At 36.7% G+C, this 19,064-nt stretch overlaps 1 protein-coding gene across 1 annotated transcript; it reads left to right on the top strand.

Moving 5' to 3' along the window:
- Positions 1-3,222: 3,222 nt before the first annotated feature.
- Positions 3,223-10,468, top strand: LOC133738911 (dolichyl-diphosphooligosaccharide--protein glycosyltransferase subunit 2). The gene is made up of 20 exons (XM_062166589.1): positions 3,223-3,370; positions 3,480-3,621; positions 3,968-4,157; positions 4,258-4,347; positions 4,620-4,682; positions 4,978-5,047; positions 5,331-5,395; positions 5,749-5,803; positions 6,361-6,473; positions 6,617-6,732; positions 7,025-7,094; positions 7,654-7,758; positions 7,880-7,969; positions 8,048-8,193; positions 8,385-8,496; positions 8,573-8,656; positions 9,009-9,089; positions 9,172-9,396; positions 9,629-9,751; positions 10,091-10,468. The coding sequence occupies exons 2-20, from the start codon at positions 3,482-3,484 to the stop codon at positions 10,205-10,207; spliced, it is 2,055 nt and encodes a 684-aa protein (XP_062022573.1). The 5' UTR covers positions 3,223-3,370; positions 3,480-3,481; the 3' UTR covers positions 10,208-10,468.
- The last annotated feature ends 8,596 nt before the right edge of the window (positions 10,469-19,064 follow it).

The following is a 19,064-nucleotide window of genomic DNA, read 5'->3' on the forward strand; positions in this document are numbered from 1 at the left end:
GTCCACAACGTAGAAACTTCCTTGATAGTGTGTGAGATCCCTAATGAAATTGTGGCCCTCAAATATGAGATGTTTCCAACCTTGGCCGCCGAGTCCTGGTCTGCAAAATCCCAAACTAGTAGCTGTCTGAAACATGAATATATAATCCAATGTGGAACGAGGATCGGACGACAAAACAAACTTCCAAATATTCTGGAGCGGATAGTGCAGCAAACCAGGAAGTTGAATTTTGGCATGATGATTTGATGGGTGGAGCATATTAAATTTCAATTCCCCTTGATCCTTAGTTACAGTAAGCAGCCATCCTAGGGAAGCAAAGCAGACCTTACCACTGGTCTCTGGGAGATTGGCGTTGTAGATCTCACCTTTTGCGACGGAGTAAAACTGAACCATGGCGGCATCAATCCTCTTCGGAAGCATAAGAAGAGGAACTTGATCAGCGCCCGATGATTTCCGCACTGCAGTGATAAACTTGTTCCAGAAAACTGCCAGCCTTTCACCGAGAGAGACAAGGTAATTCGGAACAGAATCGCACCACCCGGTAGCCATATGAGGTTGTAGAGAAGAAACGAGACTTATAAGTCAGAGAATTGGTTTTTTTTTTTTTTTTTTTTTGAAACGAAAATGAACCAGAGGATTGGTTTTTGGTAATCGAAAGAAAACAACTTGTTGGCGAGAGAGAGAGAGAGAGAGAGAGAGAGAGAGAGAGAGAGAGTCTGGAGTTTATATAGAGACGCCCACGAGGGCTCTGGTGTCCTCGTCAGTTAGGGTTTTCTTTTCCTTGTAGCATTTGGATTTACTTATGTTTATAGATGTTATAGTGATTACCAGCCACACTCGGTATCAAACTAGAAAACCTAATCCATCTAGGAGTAGGAAACATAATATACTCTAACAAGGAACTGGCAAAATATACACACACACATATCTTTTCAAAAAAAAAAAAATACACACACACATATATATTGGGGGGGATGTTTGGGATTCAAATTCATACCACTTTCGAGTACATTTAACAAGGCTCAAAAATATCATTTCATCTTTGAATCTCCGCACGTATTGTCGGATGGATTCACCCACTTCAGAAACAACCCACTCTCATTTTTCCCCATATGCATACCTAGTAAAAAGAGTGTAAGTAGTACCCAGTCCCTCAATTTAATGAATTTTCATCGGGTGGAGCGATGGGCTGTGTGTACAAAGAGCAAGTCGAAGAGAGAATAGCATACGTACAGTATGTATGCCACTTGAGGTCAGCATGAAATCCATTCATATCTGATCCACTTCGTTTATAGTAGAGAATGGCTGCTATTTATAGTGGAATTCTCATCTCTTATAATGTAATCATGGCCAATCATATAGAGGTGATTTCTCCTCCAAATTCCCTTGATTTTCTCATGAAAGAGTCTTGAATTTTCTGATCTCTTTTCCCCTTAATGACTCATTGTATATTCCTTGAATAGTGACCAGATACATCCCTTATTCATCTCCTTTAAATTGCACTAATTTCTTCTTCCAATTGTGCACATAATGAACTCCTACAATCAAGAAAAATCAGAATTTAATTAGTGTTATAATCAATAGAAAATAAGATAATTAGGAATAAATATTGACTATAAACACTCCATTTTATCTCCTCGAATTCTTCCTGATTTTTCCTTTAAGTTTTCCTCGAATTCATCACTCAAGAATTCTTAATTTGATGGACTCCTAAATTCTCTCTTTAATAGGAAAGTTCAAAGAAAGTTCCCTAAAACAAAATAGGAAATATTTCCTAAAATGAAATAGGGAAGTTTCTAAAATGACTTGTCCTTATTTTACGCTCATTTCTGCTATTTTTCACCTCTTTTCTGCATTTCCGTCCTTGAAGTACCTAAAAACAGAAATTATGTTGTAACTAGTAATTTTAAGAGAATAACTTAGCCAAATGAGGGAAAATACATATTAAAAACGTCACACTTTGTGCTCCTATCACAACCGCAAACTGGTTTCTCGGAATCTCTTCGGGTGTATAAGCTATACTGAACCCGGTTCCGATGGGATTGTCGAGAAAAACCAAGCCGAAAATGTGGTTCCAGGAACCAGAGTTGGGTTCCAAGGTGAGGGGATCAGAGGGGTGTTTGTGGAAATTAACGCGCCAGGGACCGAGCTCGAAGAAGTTGCCGACCATGGAGGAGCAGCCGAGGCCGCCCTGGAGCCAAATGAGGAGTGGGGTTTGGGAGAGAGGTGAAGTTGGGTTCTGGGCTTCATAGAAGGTGTAGAATATTGCAGAGGATGTGGTGGGGTTGACTGGAAGGTAGCCTGACTTGGTGGGGAGGGCTTGTTTTGGGAGGAGAGGTGGTGGTGAGGCTGTGATGGTGTGGATGATGAAGAAGAAGAGGAAGCAGAGGACTGTTGTTGACTCCATTGCAGGCCCTCCTAGAGTCCTAGAGTTGAGTTGTTTTGTCGGATTGCTGATAAATAATATACCATACACACCATTGTAGATGATGATTTCTAATTGGCATATATTATACGAGTAATTTTAATGGTGTATTTGGCATGGCGTGTATAATTTTTGTAGGGTGGAGAATAATGAGGTACGAAGAATGTGCAAGATTAGTAATATAACAAAAAATTCGAAGTAATATATTATTTGATACACATTTAAAATTTTAAAAAGAAGCAAAATTATGAAATGAAACACAAATGATGTTATAGATCACCCATATTTGTAAGCAAATTGTGTATGAGTTAGCCATGAAAACCCTTCATTTCCCTTTCCTAGCAAATACGGACAGACGTACATGGTACACTTTTCTCATTCCAATTATGTATGAGTTAAAAGTTTGTGTCCGAGTCCACTTCGAATCCAACATTTTGGTAGTTCCCAAGAACTCAAGCAGTGAAGAAACACAGGTAGATGTAGGTTGAAGGTCATCCTCTCAAAGCACATGTGAAGTTGAAAGTCTAATGAAATCGATATCATATTTGATGCCATTAGAGAAGTTAGTCACTTTCAAAGCTCCCAATCGCGCCGCAGATGTGCAATGCCGATTATCACACCTACCCTCATCATCTTCGAACATTCAAACTCTCTATTATTTTCATTACATGTCATGATCTTAACCGTTCATTTGTGAAACACAAATATATTATCGGTTTTTATTAATTTGTCAAATACCCAAATTATCACGTATGGGCCAACGGGGTCGAAGTCAAAAACTCCATCAAGCCCATCCCAACCAATAAAGCCCAAAGCAGGACTTGGTAGTCACGGTCTCGTTCTTCTTCACTCCTTTACATTCCCTCTCTCACTACTCACAGTAGTCGTCGCACCCGTAGACTCTGCACCACTGACCAAACTCTCTCTCTGTATCTCTCCCTCTGAGTACGATCTGAAACCCTAGATTTTCAGAATTTGCATCACATACATAGAATGCGCGTCTGAATTGAATACACGCATCTGGGAAAGCTTTTGACTTTGCTCTCTGTTTCAGGAATGGCTACCCGAACCCTCGGGGCACTTGTGGTGCTCCTTTTGGCGATTACGATATGCGAAGCGGCCTCCGTCTTCCACCCGATCTCCGACTCTCACCGATCCGCCGCTTCTGAGCTCTTCACCCAGGGATCCTTCGACAGGTGAATTTAAGCCCTAATTTGAACCCTGAAATTGATTTCCTGTTGGTTTCTGCGAAAAATGAGAAGATATGAATATTCTCATTCATGATTCATTTCAACTAAATGTGACTGAGAATTCTAAGATTTGAAGTTTTCGATTTCAGTGTTCAATTTGTGCAAAAAAATTAGAGTAATTTGGCTATGTAGTCTCTGTCGAACTGCTTAGTGATTTCGGTGTTGGTTAATTTACTTCATGCTTGATTGATTGATTGATTGATAATGTGTGGTTACTGTAGTCAGTGCTTTTTTGTGTGTGGAACTAATATGGACGATATGTAATTGTTTGAGATTTGGTTGAATATCACAGTTTAGAAGAGGCGTATGAAGCCCTGAGATCGTTTGAGGTTCTCGGGATTGATAAGCCTGATATACGTGGCGCTACTTGTAAGTCTGTTGTGGAAAAGCTTGGATCATCGGAATCTGCTCCAAAGGACTTGTTCTATGCCTTAAAGGTTAACAGCATTTTGAAGTGTGAGGTTAAGAAGGAAGTATTTGAGGTACTGTTGAGTCTCTAGCACCTGTGTTTGTTCTCAGCTTGAAAGCCAATGCATGAGGTGGAATATTGCAGTTGGAACTGATTCTCTTCTCCTTGTATAGGGCATTGCTTCAAGACTTAAAGCTGTGGTAAATGGTGCAAGCTCATTGCTAGACATCTATTACTCTATTGGCAGTTTGGTGCTTATTAAGGTAAGTTGTTGAACTAATGCTTTCTTGGTAGCACTATCCTCAAGTTTGGCTGCAGATTTCAGTACATTAGTGTTGGTGGTTCTGGAAAGAAAAAGAAAAAAGAACAAAAAATTAAGAAGAGTAGTTCCACCGTGTGCATGGGAATAATAATATTATTAAAGAATGTTACTTCAATTGTTATAATGTGGTCCAAGAGCTTCATTTATCAATTTCTAGAGGTTCCAAATCTTTTATTTGTCCATTAATATATTTTCTTCTTCTTCTTGTGATAGGATCAAACTTCTGAGGTCGATGTACTTCTTGCTGATGCTGATGGCATTTTCCGATCTATCAAGGTTGGTTCCCTTGGCCAGTACTGGTATTTCTTAGTTGGTATTAGGTTGCCTTCTGGCTACTCCCTGGTCCTGGAGATTTCTCCATGTCTGATAAGGCTTAGAATCAGACCTTCCCTTTTCTTTTGTTGTAATATTGATGTGGTCATTGTTATCAAGCTAGGTTCAGTGGTTGATCCTGACGTCTCAATTGTGTTCTGCTTTTGCAATTAACTTTGCGTGTGTGGATGTCACCAAAAAATTGTGTTTTTTGTTTTTTTTTTGTCACTGTTTGATTAATTGTGAAAAACTATGGCAGTCTCTGAGCCAGAGTGATGGAAGGTGGCGCTACAGTTCAGATAATCCCCAGTCTAGTACCTATGCTGCTGGTAATGATTTTTCTGGCATAATTTAATTTTATGTTCTGAATTGCCACATAGAGTGCTTTTCTTATCAAATAGGTAGTCTGTTGGCTATAGAATGGGGAATTTTCCTATCTGCACCTCATATATGCATTCCTCCTATGAGTTGAATTTTCAGAGAGGGATTAGTAACACTAGGTTATGATGCCAATAATTCATCAAGGCCATAGGCTACTTAATATAAATTCTTAGTAACTGCATGTGGTTTACACTTTATACTTACCATTAAAGCTTACCATCCCTCTTGCAGGATTAGCGATTGAAGCACTTGCTGGAGTTGTTTCATTAGCATCCTCTGAAATTGATCAGTCTATGGTAATATACATTTTCTTTTAGCTGGCTTATAATGCACCAACATGAGCTCCCTAGCTGGTTTTAAACATTACCAGTCATGAATTCCAGGCATTCATTTGTATGAAGAAATTTTTGAATGCACTTGTTAACTGAAGAGATTTTGGGTCCGGATTTGGTTATATATTAGGACACTGACCAAGTCATCTCCAATGTCTGTGGATCATTTTCTGTTCCATTTGGACTTCGTTGATATATATGTGTAGTTGCTTTCCATGGGTCTTATTTCTACACTGAGCTTTTAGTCAGCTACCTCCTGTGTTGTGTATTAAATCTTTTTTTTTAAGTGTCTGATAATGTTTTCTCTCTCTTGGCAGATTGGGAAATTGAAAAGGGATGTTTCGAAGCTTTTTGACAGTGTCGAGAAATATGGTATATCTAACTTTTCTTTCCTTTTTTCGAAAAGTACATTTCTATTTATGTGCTTTTATTATGATTCTATTTTATTTGTCATAGCTTGCCTGATGCTGCGATGTAAGTTATAGAAGTTTTTATAGGTTTCAGACCCACATATATAATCTAGATTTGCCTAAACAGGACAATAAATAATTCATGACCTTAAATTGTTGTTTTGTCGGTCAATCATTGTACTGTGACTATTGTGCAAAACCTTTGGGGTTATTGGTTTAGAAACAGTAGTTTCTGTCACCATCTGCTTGTCGGAATTGAATGTTATATCCATTATTGCAGTGATACTAAGTTTGCCATGATCCATATGAGCTATGTAGTCTGCATGCATTTCTGTGGAGGTGTTTGTTACGAGACATCATTTAGCATTGAAGTTTGAAGTTTGAATGCTCACTGCAACCTCTCCCAACTTTTCCAACATGCTGATTAATAATAGTCTTCCATACGTGTCTTGAGTTGGTTTTGGATTTACTTGCTATCTGTTATGTTGTATCATCTGGCTAACAAACTACATTTTTTAGATGATGGCGCCTTTTATTTTGATGAAAAAGTTGATCAGAGTCCTCTTTCAACTACCGCGTCAGTTGTTCGAGGGCTGACAGCGTTAGCAGCTGTGACGTCTGAAAAGTTAAAGGTGACTGAAAGCATAATCGATTTTGCAGTATTAATTTTCCATAGGGTGTGTTGTGGGGAAGGGGAAAGAGAGAAAGAAGGGGGTGGGGGGGGGGGGGGTTTGGATATCCTAATGTATTCTAATACATTACATTTGATCTGCAGGTTCCAGGGGAGAAGGTATTGGGTTTGGCAAAATTCTTCCTTGGGATTGGCATTCCAGGCAATAATAAAGATTTCTTCAACCAGATTGACTCTTTAGCTTCTTTGGAAAGCAATAAGTAAGTGCTGTTTCTTTTTATTAAATTACATCTTGATGATCATTTTGCATTTTGTTACATGATTATTGTATATTACATTTTCATATAAATAAATGTGTGTTTGACAATCTTCTTTATTTTTCGGTTTCTAGTGTTTTCCTTCTGTATTCTGGATCAAGAGATGCAATTGCATAGCTGATGGCTTTATCATTATTTGCCATTGCTACAATATGGGGATTTCTTGCTGTATCTAAAATTGTACTGTAATCCTATTGTCTCCTATGTTTATATATTTATTTATTTTCTGATGCAGGGTCTCCGTCCCTCTGATTTTATCGCTTCCAACTACAGTGCTTTCATTGACTAAAAAAGACCGGCTCAAGGTTTGTCAATCAATCAAATCATTATGTGTCCCTTAAATGATTGCTGAATGATACCCATTTCTTGTTCTTGAGGTATCGCCGTCGTCATGTGAATTGGATATCTCTAAGCACCTACTATATAGATATCCTAATTTAAGCAGTCATAAATTCTGATTGTTTCTCCTTGTTTACTTAAAGGAGGTAGCTTGGAATTGTATTTTTTATTTATTTATTTATTTTTTATTATAATTTTATTTTATTTTATTTTTTATTTAAGAAAGAAAAAAGAATTGTTTCATGAATTATAAGGTCCTGTATCTTGCTTCCTATATCTGTACTATTTCCCCCTTCCATCCATCTGTCCTTTCCTCAATCCTTACACGTAGTTATGGTCGTATTCCTTTCTAAATTTTTGTTGCTTTTATTTGATCTGCTCTTAATAATTCAGAGTGGCATCAGACTGCTGAGGATTAACTATTTCATTCGTGAAAATATATAGTTAAGAACTGGTATGGGGTTATGCTTGATGCTGTACTTAGTTTAACTTGGTGGTTTGATTTGTTTCATTATTTCAAAACAGGTTAAAGTTGGTACTGTGCTTGGATCAAGTGCTCCTCCTCTGACCGTTAAATTGATGCGAGCTTTCAGTTCTGGTTCAAAAGATGCTTCCATTATTGCCAGCCAGGTAAGTAATGACTTTTTGTTTTCTCTGTTTTCCTAGTAAGACTATTATTTCATTCTTTTGTATATGCTCTTCGATAAGTTGATTGCATCAATGGCCACTGTTTTTGCATGTATTGATGTAGGAACTCAAGTTCGATAAAGAAAGTGGATACCATGTCCTGGATGTTTTGCCAAAAAGTGTTGATGTTGGAAGTTACATATTTGTCTTTGAGGTACTCTTGTTTGTTTTGCATTTATCTCAATTCCAATCTGGCTCGTGATACAGACTAAGCTAACCAAACTTTTTGTAGGTTGTTCTTCATGATTCTGAAGACGAAACCGTTTATACAACTGGAGGTTTGGCCCAAGTAGGTGTATTTGTTACCGGAGTTATCAATATAGAGAATGCAGAAATTTCTGTACTTGAAAGCGATAAGAGTGTAGAAACCCAGAAAAAGTATGTTTCTAATAGTTTCAACTTTTATAGTTATGTTTCAAGATATGGCATATGTTCCACCTGAATCTCCTTTTAGCATCATTAAGTCCATATAACTTATAATTGTTACATGAACAAATTGTGCTTATTCTGATCTGGGACGTTCTGAAGTGTATTACTTGTTTGATACTTACATATCATCAATGTACCAGATTAGATTTAGCTGGAGAAAATGCAGTTTCACTATCAGCAAACCACCTCCAAAAGCTGCGCCTATCCTTTCAATTGACTACTCCGTTGGGTCATGCTTTTAAGCCACATCAGGTTTGTAGTTATCTATACCCACTTCATCAGTTAAACTCTCTATGTTCAGTTTATTTATAAATTTGTTGGGTTGCAGGTGTTTCTCAAATTGACACATGAGACCAAGGTTGAACATATATTTGTGGTGGGGAACTCCGGCAAAAAATTTGAGAAAATACTAGTAAGTATTTTTCATTTTATCGTCCAATTTCTTTATGGCTTCTTTTGAATTAAGACCGGTCTATTGAAAGCGTACATGAACCGTACATACATATCGTCATATTGACATACATGCACTCGAGCCAACTGAACAGTCAATGTGCATCCACTAAGTGCTCCATAATCCATAGGGATAGTAAAATTTAGATTTTTTTTCCCAATTATTTCAGCCGATGCCATTACAAACCATGATTTGACACACATGATTACCTTAATTATTTGAACACTGAAAAAGAAAGGTGCTGTTTTCACCCAGCTTGGGTCTGGATATCAATGGAGACTTTTTTGCTCAGTTTTGGCATTTAATTTTGCAGGATTTCCTCGGGTTGGTTGACAAGTTTTACTATCTCTCGGGTAGTTACGACCTTCAGTTAACTGTTGGAGATGCTGTAATGGTAAGCCAGACTTTACCTCGAGTTTTTCAATCTGTTTTTACCATCTGATGATCTGAGAATATTGTTGTTTTCTCTTTTCCAGGAGAACTCTTTCTTACGGGCTGTTGGCCACATTGATTTAGATCTACCTGAAGCACCTGAGAAGGCCACCCGCCCTCCTTCACCGGCTGTTAACCCTTTATTAAAGTATGGGCCCAAACCAGAGATAAGCCATATTTTCAGGGTTCCAGAGAAGCTTCCTCCTAACCATCTCTCTCTTGCTTTCTTGGGTCTTCTGCTTTTGCCATTGATTGGATTTTTGGTTGGGGTGAGTCAAGTGGATCCTTAATCTATTGTTCTTTGGCTCAGAAAACTTATTTACATCTTATGCTCAAACCTCTTGGAAAATCCAAGATGATCTGAAGAGGTACCTAGATTGGTTGTTATGCACTGACATATAAAAGGACCATAAGAGATGTAGGAGAGGACTATTAATTTTACTCGTTTTTACTTGTGATATTGGGCAATTTTTTGTTAACCTTATTTTATGTTTTAAACAGCTATTGCGCTTAGGAGTGAATCTGAAGAACTTCCCTACGTCAGCAGTTCCAGCCACCTTTGGTATTCTATTCCATGTTGGCATTGCAGCAGTTCTTTTGCTCTATGTGCTTTTCTGGCTGAAGGTATGCTTTTTTTTTTTTTTTGTCTTCAGTGTTATGCTCAATGATCTAGGCAATGCCATTATTTATATCTGTTCTACCAAATGGAGCTTGGCAAATAAGTAAATAATACTTGATCATATGATGAACAATAACTATAATTCAAAGTGATTTTATACCTTATCAGTGATATGTTATACACTTGATTGAAGATTATTTTGGCCTTTAAATGCATTTTGTCAGGTATATTCTTGTTTTGCCACATTGCTAGATTAGGCAGATTAGTGAATCACGTTTTTGTTTTTGCATATTGATTAATTTTTTCGTAGGGCTTGCCTGTTTACTTGTTTATTCCATGTACAGTTGGATCTATTTACGACCCTGAAATGGCTTGGATTGTTGGGAGTTTTCTTGCTGTTTGTGGGGCACAGGATCCTTTCCCATCTCGCCTCTACATCATCCAAGTTGAAATCTGCTTGAGCAAAAAAAAATCAAGAAATTTCCCGTTTTAGAGAGATCAAAAGAAGACCGAGGAAATTTTCCTTTGAAGAGACGGTGCGTGGGAATTTTAGACCAATTTTGTAGGACTCTATTATGTCATACCTGTACCTGTTAACTTTAGAATTTTATTATCCACAATCATATTTATTCCAAAAGGAAAGTTGTACTCGCGGGGCTTCATCTTTGAAATCAGTGGTAATACAAGGAGACATAACTTAAAAGGAAGTGCTTTGTGATCAACATCTTTTTAATTATAATGCGTAGAGTTGATATGCGGTGAAGATTTAAATTGTCATGCACTCATGCTATACTAGTTGTAGACAATAATTTGTACTCAATTCTGACAGACATCGTCTTCACAGCTCTAGCCGTCTTCTCCTCATCTCCTCGTCCTCTCTTGCTGCCGGAATTAGTAATAAGAAAGGAGTTGGAATCTCATTACTTGCTGATGAAGAAACGGCAGTTTCAACCCCAACGATGCAAGATGGGGTTTAGAATTTGTGGGATCTAGTAGTGGGTTACTTTGTTGCGTTACCTTGCTTAAGGGTACTCGAATAGCCACAGTAGTATGGGTTCCAGCAACAGACCCAATTTAATTATTTTCCTATTGGTTTGGAGAAAAGAGTTGAGAATGCTACTTACTATCGGCTGATCGTAGGTTTTGATTTCATGCATAGCATTAGTGCATACAAGTTGATGACAGTTCACCCTTGTGTTAATCCCATTAATGATAACGAATCAACTTACTTTTCAAGCCAGAGTGTTCAATCCTAATAGAAATTAGTTGAACCGGATAGTACGCTATCTTACCAAGGGTATTTTGTTGGAGACGCAATTAATTAGATGGAAAAATTCAGTTGCTGTGTGGTAGGCCATCTTTCAGTCCAAGAGGGCGACCAATTTGTGATGTGGGTGGATGCTACTACTGATCAAGAAACTAACACTTGTTCTTGGATTCAACAAATAAGAATCAGATGGCCATCTTCGTTATTCCACATAGGAGTTTGGAAGGATCAACATGTTTTCACCAAAAATGGAGATGAAGCTGGTGTAGATAATGATGAACCGGGGAACCTGTTTATGTATGACCCTATAACCCAGACATTAAGTGAGGTACATGGAGAAAGAAACGTTTACTTTTATTCAGTAGTAGGTTATGCGGAGAGCAACGTACAGCTAGAGCAAACAGTACATTATTAATATTTAGATGATCAAAGTTATAAGTGGATCAAGTTGCCTGGCCGGTTTAATGAGAGTTCAAAGTCTTCTTTTCACTGGCCTGGCATTTCCTTTTTTTTAAATTCTAGCCAGATATTAGATATGTATAAGACCTTTCTTTCAATGTAAAAGAGAATACAACAATCTTCTTACAATCCAGAAAGGAATTATGTTCCTTTATGCCCGCAACGGAGACAATGAGAAAATGAAAATTGACCCGAGTTTCGGTTTCGTTAGCATTGGATTTAGCCTAAAGATCAAAGTCAGAATCTACGAGTGACAGCTTTCTAGACTGAATTACTTGGGATGCCTGTGCCCATAAGAAATCGCACTACAGGATTTGCGAATGGCTGGGATGGATTAGTTTCTGCTAGACGAGAAATGAAGAACATAACTAATACAGGTAACAAGGGAATACCGGACCATATATTGGCAAGGGAAGAAAGCTGTGGCTTCAAATGTGAATAAGCCACATTTGATATCGCACTACGGATCATCATGAGAACCCTGAGAATGTTCAAATCGAATTGCATGCGCATGACATATTGACGGTCAAAAAGAACCCTACGTTTACAAGCAATAAACCCTAAAAAGATAAATCTGGAGTCCACTAGAGAATTTGAGAAAAATCTCTCATTTTATTAAATTTGATATGATAAACTGATTCTAGTACAAAGCATAATGGTGCTTATATAGGCATCCAAAACCCTAAATCATAATCTATCAAGAAATCCTAAAGAATCCAAATTAAAAAGGAAACTAAAAACCTAAAATAAAAAGAATCCTAAAACAAATGTAAGACAAGCCTAAAAATATTAAATCCCGAATCGGATGATTAAAACGATATATTTTGGCTTAAATCTGTTAGGGCTCACTAAAGTGAGTCTTGAAAATCTTGTCGCTCCCATTCTGGAAAAGTATCATGCGTCTCAAACAAACCAACTTACTTTTCAAGCCAGTGTTCAATCCTAATAGAAACTCTTGGAGAGTAGTTGAACCAGAACTTGGAATTACATCATGTAGAAGGTTTAATACTCACTCTATATTGTGAATGGAGTACTGTATTGGTTGGTAGAGAATAAATCAGCTGGGGTGGCTCTCGTTTCGTTTAGTTTACATGATGAGGCCTTCAAGGATACATGGAAACCACTACCAGGAGAAATAGTACGCTATCTTACTGAGGGTATTTTGTTGGAGATGCAATTAATTAGATGGAAAAATTCAGTTGCAGTTGCATGCTATCTTTCAGTGCAGGAGCGCGACCAATTTGTGATGTGGGTGGATACTACTATTGATCAAGAAACTAACACTTGTTCTTGGATTCAACAAATAAGAATCAGACGGCCATCTTCGTTATTCCACATAGGAGTTTGGAAGGATCAACATGTTTTCACCAAAAATGGAGATGAAGCTGGTGCAGATAATGATGAACCGGGGAACCTGTTTTTTTATGACCCTATAACCCAGACATTAAGTAAGGTACATGGAGAAAGAAACGTTTACTTTTATTCAGTAGTAGGTTATGCGGATAGCAACGTCCAGCTAGAGTAAACAGTACGTTATTAATATTTAGATGATCAAAGTTGTAAGTGGATCAAGTGGCTTGGCCAGTTTAATAAGAGTTCGAAGTCTTCTTTTCACTAGCCTGATATATTCCTTTTTTCTTTTTTCTTTTTTCTTTTTTAATCTAGCCAGATATTAGATATGTATAAGATCTTTCTTTCAATGTAAAAGAGAATACAACAATCTTCTTACAATCCAGAAAGGAATTATGTTCCTTTATGCTTGCAACAGAGACAATGAGAAAATGAAAATTGACCTGAGTTTCGGTTTCGTTAGCATTGGATTTAGCCCAAAGATCAAAGTCAGAATCTATGAGTAACAGCTTTCCAGACTGAATTACTTGGGATGCATGTGCCCATAAGAAATCGCACTTCAGGATTTGCGAATGGTTGGGCCACCTCGAATGGATTAGTTTCTGCTAGACGAGAAATGAAGAACATAACTAATTAATACAGGTGACAAGGGAATACCGGACCATATATTGGCAAGGGAAGAAAGCTGTGGCTTCAAATGTGAATAGGCCACATTTGATCGCACTTCGGACCATCATGAGAATCCTGAGAATGTTCCAAGAACTAAAATATCGAATATCCAGGAAATATCGGTAGTCCGAAAAATGAAAATTTCAATGGAAATATCGAGGAAATTTCGATCTAAGTAAATTTTTGAAAAAAATGATGGAAATTTAGAAAGTAACATGGAAATCATTAATGAATTTTCATGAAATGTTTACATGATCAGTTACCTATAATATTTCAAAAAAAGTGTTTGATGAACTTAATTGTATAATGATTGTAGTAATTTGGAGTATAATAAGATACAATGACATGACAAAGATATGAAATTCTACATGAGAATTCTCAAAAATAATTTAAATAGGAGATTAGGAGAGTTAATTATTAATTATAATAATATTTTACAATTAAATACATATGTTAAAAAAAATCGTTCTTAAAATAAACAGAAAAAGAAGTAGAAAATGGTCCGTTGAAATACATAGAAAAGTTTTTTTTTGTTTTAATAGAGCCAAATGTTTACTAGTTAGCAAATTAGATAATTCGAAGATTTATAAGCATGGAGGAAAAATACACAAAGAGCAATACATGACCCCATAAATTTTTAAAGTTTTCCTTTTTAGATGTTATCAGTTTAGTCGGATTGGATAAGGACAAGGGCTAGTTTTCACGAGTCACATATCGCGAGAGGTGGCGATAATCTCGGAATTTTGCAAAAATTTTGAATATTTCCAGAAATTTTGAAAATTTCTCCCGATATTCTCTTGGTAAGTCAAAGATATATCGAGACCCTAAAAAAAAGGAAATATCGCAAAAATTTCAAAGATATTATCGATTTTTCAGTCCTTAGAATGTTCAAATTGAATTGCATGGGCATGACATATGATATATAGGCATATTTTTTAAGGAATTGCATGCACCACCGTCAAACATAAGTTTTTAAGGAACTGTTCAACCGGACTTGGCAGTTCTGCATCGTTATCAAGTGACTACGAGTAAAGACTAACACCAAACACAGTCTGTGCAAACAAAATTAGTGTCACATTGAACCAAGTCTAAAGTCTTCACCTAAATTATGGCACGAAGAAATGATGAGGGTCAAAGTCACAAACTGCCACGCCACTCAGCATGATCGAAAAGATGCAAAAAATCACTACTAATCACTCTTTGGGCTTTGCCTTTAATGAAGCTTTCATTATCCAAAAAAAAAAAAAATGTCGAAAGGGCCATAATTCAGTGACCATTTGTGATATTTTCCCTTAAAAAGACATAGTACCCCAGATCTAGTACTAGACAGTTTAGTTGTATAACTCTGCCATCCTCCCTGTGTGGATCGTGATAATACACAATCTTAAACTGTTCAAGAGTTGGGGTGGCGTATCCAAACAAGCCACTTGAATTTATGTGTGCTTGCACTATTGATAAAATAGCATCGTGAAGACCCATATCTATCTCCGTTGTAAGATAGAGGGTGAATCTCTCCAATTTTTTGATGAATCACTGCATCGGTAGTAATACAATATACTTTAACCGCATGTCCTTTATCAACCTTATCCTTATCATCTAGCACATAGGGTGGTCTAGCTTTTTTCTTAACTACTGTAGCCATCTCCATCTGCATTACAGGAAAACTATGCATCTTCTCTACATCAGTATAGGATATAATGTTCTGTTCTCTTTGGACTATAATCACAACAGTCACATTGCTCTGGAGGTTAACACTTGATACTATCCGTTGCTTAGATAAAACATATCACAAGCATACCGAACCGTAGGGTTCTCTCAGACTAATCTGCAAGTTTGGGTGACAACTCTTTAATATTAGTGAGATAAGAAGTTATCTAAGGTTCATGTAAAACACATACATATTTAATCCTTTAGGTATATAACACATACAACTGCGTGATAAAATCTGAAAGAGTATAATATAATATTTCATGCACAATTGAAATTTAAAAAGGGTATAACTGAACAGAGTGACCTTTGACTAGAAAGTATAACAGAATATTGTTGTAAACGAAAATTGGTTTCAAATGGCTTTTAGTAATCATTGTTATAGTAAAGAAAAAAGAATAACATTATACTTCACAATGCTGAGAAAGTAGTAGAAAATTGCTTATGTAGAACATGTAATAAACTAGGAGTCTAGGACCAACTCTTCTTTACATCTACACTTTGAAGTAACAAGTCAGCGCTGAACAATGTAGTATTGGAACTTCCATCTTCCCAAGAAGCACTTAGCTTGTTAGCACAGTTAGTTAAAACGTGTATTAAATGGGTATAAAGCTTCATTATGCGTATAATTGAAAAAAAACTTCTGTACGGCATATTGTAATTGTAGACTTGATTTTTTTTTTTTGGCCTATTATTGAGTTCGATGATATGATAAAAATAAGTATACAACTTAACCCTGTAAAAGATAGTTGTTAGTATAGAGTAAGGATCGTTCAAGTCGGGGATTGAGGATACACAAATGTTAGAAACGAAAATCACACTTAGACAATATATATATAATATATATATATACACACACACACACACACAAGGAAAATTAAAGACTCCTACTCAAACAAGGACTCCTAACTACACAAGGAATTCTAAACAAAAACAAACTAGGAAATCAAATTCTAATTAGACACGAACTAGGAATCCAAATCAAACACGAAAACAAATAGTAACTACTCAAAACAAATCCTATAAGAAAACTAACACTTATATTTACAAAATTTAAGAAACACAAAACAGAAAACCAAAAACAAATGAGGAAATCAAAAAGGGGGATTTTAGGGTTTTAAAAACGTAAAACATAAGGAAAACAAAAACATTTTTAGGGTTTAGGAAATCAAATGGAGAAAATGTTAAAGGCACAAGAAATCCACCACCAAACATGCTCAACCAATTACATGCAACCTAAATCCAATTACTAAGTCATAGAGAATGAAATCAATCAAGAACAAGTCATAACACAATCATTGTCCTTATTTTACTTTCCTTAATTACTTAAGCAAGATGAAAGCACCATTACTAAGCCAATTGAATCATGCAATCAAGGTGTAGAACACTACCCTATCAAAAACATATATAATGTCAACAAGATCAATGCAAGAAGAACACATGGAAGTTTGATTGATTATAATCCATCCTAGTATAGAACGCTATCTAACATGTAATCTTAATTGTTTTGGTTTCAACTTTGTCGTATAGTTGTTTCTACACATGTATAAGGCTCACAGAACGTTTAGGAGATTGATTAACTAAATTATAGCTTCGATTATGTGCATATAAGTCTATGTTGTACACCAAGAATCATAAGCATATAAAAGATGTTATAAACGCATGCCATCAGGTTTTCTAGTCCAATAAGGATTCTTTTTGCCGCAACTTTTCTAGAGTCTTCCGGAACCTTTTCGAGCACTCCTTGTCCAACAGAGATTTTTTGTCATGCTAGGTTTCCTAATCCAACTTGGATTGGGTTTCCTTCTGAAAGTAGGACTTCTAATTCCGCGATATTAAGAGTTGAATCCAAGTCAACTTCTGAATCCTACTCCAACTGGGATTCCTTTTTCTAATAGGATTGGGAGAACTCCATTTTCGCCATTTTGTCTCATTTCTGCGTCCCATGTGTGGGGGCACATGACATTTCTAGCTCTTTTACATCTCACTACGCTCCTTTACTTCTCATTTACTCCAATGTATCAAGAAAACAAAAACCAAGTTAATATTGATCGACTAAGTAAAGGAAATAATTTAGCAAAATATGAGAATATAAACATTAAAACATCACATTATTATACTCCTATCAAATTCTCCCACACTTATTTTTTGTTAGTCCCTTAGCAAAATCAAAACAAAGAAAACAAAAACTATACCAACAATAAATAAGTAAGTATGGAAAACAAAAATTCAAAGACTCAAAGACAAAAACATAAAAGCAAAAGACTCACAAGATTTTGACACAAAATTACTACTAATCCCTTTAACATATTATCTCAGAAATCTCATACTTTTGAGGCATCAAGATTTAGCACTTAACCAAGAATCACATCTTCAAAATATTCGAGAGTTAATTACAAAATATAATCCCCATATAAACATGTAAGACTTAAGGGCAACAATGGTGATGGGTGGAGCTCAGCATGTTTCAAACAAATCATGATTCAACCTCACATGGATATAGCACTCTTTCTTCTCTCAGATTCAAGGCTCATGCTTAAAAACTTCTTATTCACTCACGTATATGTGAGAGATGATATATATATATAACTATATGTGTGTGTTAACAAAAACCTCAAATATAAGAAAGAAGAGCGCTCGCGCGCGCGCACACACACATATAAATATATATATATATATATATATATATATATATATATATATATATATATATATATATATATATATATATCTCATTAAGGATATCAACTACTTACACAAATAGACTCAAACCATATGCTCACTTTTTTAACACATCTCCACAGATCAATCACCATTTTCAAGGATCAAAGAGGTCTTATATAAGGGCTATAATGGGGCCAAGGCTTAAGATTTGAAGAAACAAAGGGATAGAGAAATCACAAAGTATCTTAAAAACCTAATAAAACTCTTGTTGATGTACGTAGAGAGACAGTTTTGAAATTCACCAAGGCTTGTAGACGTCATGACTCCTTCAAGACTTTTATAAATGGCCAAATGTCATCATATTGGGCCCATGCCTAATATGATCAAGTACATTTTATATTACGTCGATATGTGTTAACTGCTAGTTAACTATGATCAAGTACATTTTATATTAATTAAAAAAAACCCTAAGGGTTGTTTCTCTCGTCTCTCCCGAGCAACAGCCGTCACTTCCCTTTTCTTCTCTCCGTCCGACGGCGCGTCGCCTTGATGTCGTCGTCGGACGGGTCTCCTTGGTCTCCTGCTGTTCTGCTCCCCCTTCGGGTTGGGTGGTGAGAGTGGGGGCAAATAAGTGCCTTGGATCGGGTCCGATCTGGAGCATCTAGCGGCTTGTGAGATGATGGGTGAGGTTATGCACGCTGGGTTCGAGCGGGTGGCGTTGGTGGTCGACGGCGAGTACTCCGGCGGGCATCCAGGCGGGTTTGGCCGGGTTCATGGTTTGCGGCTGATGTGTTGGGCCTCATCTTGGGTCTCTGTTGCTGGGCTAGGGCAGGGTCTGATTTGTTGGGCTCTGTTTTTCTTTAGGGTTTTTAATCTAGGTTTTTTTAGATTTAAGCTAGCATTTTTTTCTTTTTTCTTTGAGCCTCTACTTTAAGAATAATATTGGGGAAGGGTCTTGGCTGCGTTCGGATCCTCCCTAGTAGTGTCAAGGTTACTTGAATCATTGGAGCTTAATCCTATGGTTACATTATGTTTTGAGTAGTCTAGGGCTTGCTTTAGGTTATTCATTCATGGCTCTCTTCTGTCGTTGCCCGGAGTCCGGGTGAGTCATTTGTAATGTATTACGTCGATATATGTTGCTAGTTAACTCCGATTACTTTGTTACACAGAATACCTTAATAAGTTTCCAATGTAATGGTGTT

The sequence above is a fragment of the Rosa rugosa genome, chromosome 3 (assembly GCF_958449725.1).
Source record: "Rosa rugosa chromosome 3, drRosRugo1.1, whole genome shotgun sequence".
In the NCBI taxonomy this organism is placed as follows: domain Eukaryota; kingdom Viridiplantae; phylum Streptophyta; class Magnoliopsida; order Rosales; family Rosaceae; genus Rosa; species Rosa rugosa.

Coding starts and splice junctions, on each gene's coding strand:
- LOC133738911 (XM_062166589.1), top strand. CDS start 3,482: ATGGCTACCCGAACCCTCGGGGCACTTGTGGTGCTCCTTTTGGCGATT. Junction 5,396..5,748: donor CTGAAATTGATCAGTCTATG/GTAATATACATT, acceptor CTCTCTTGGCAG/ATTGGGAAATTGAAAAGGGA. Junction 6,474..6,616: donor TGACGTCTGAAAAGTTAAAG/GTGACTGAAAGC, acceptor TTTGATCTGCAG/GTTCCAGGGGAGAAGGTATT.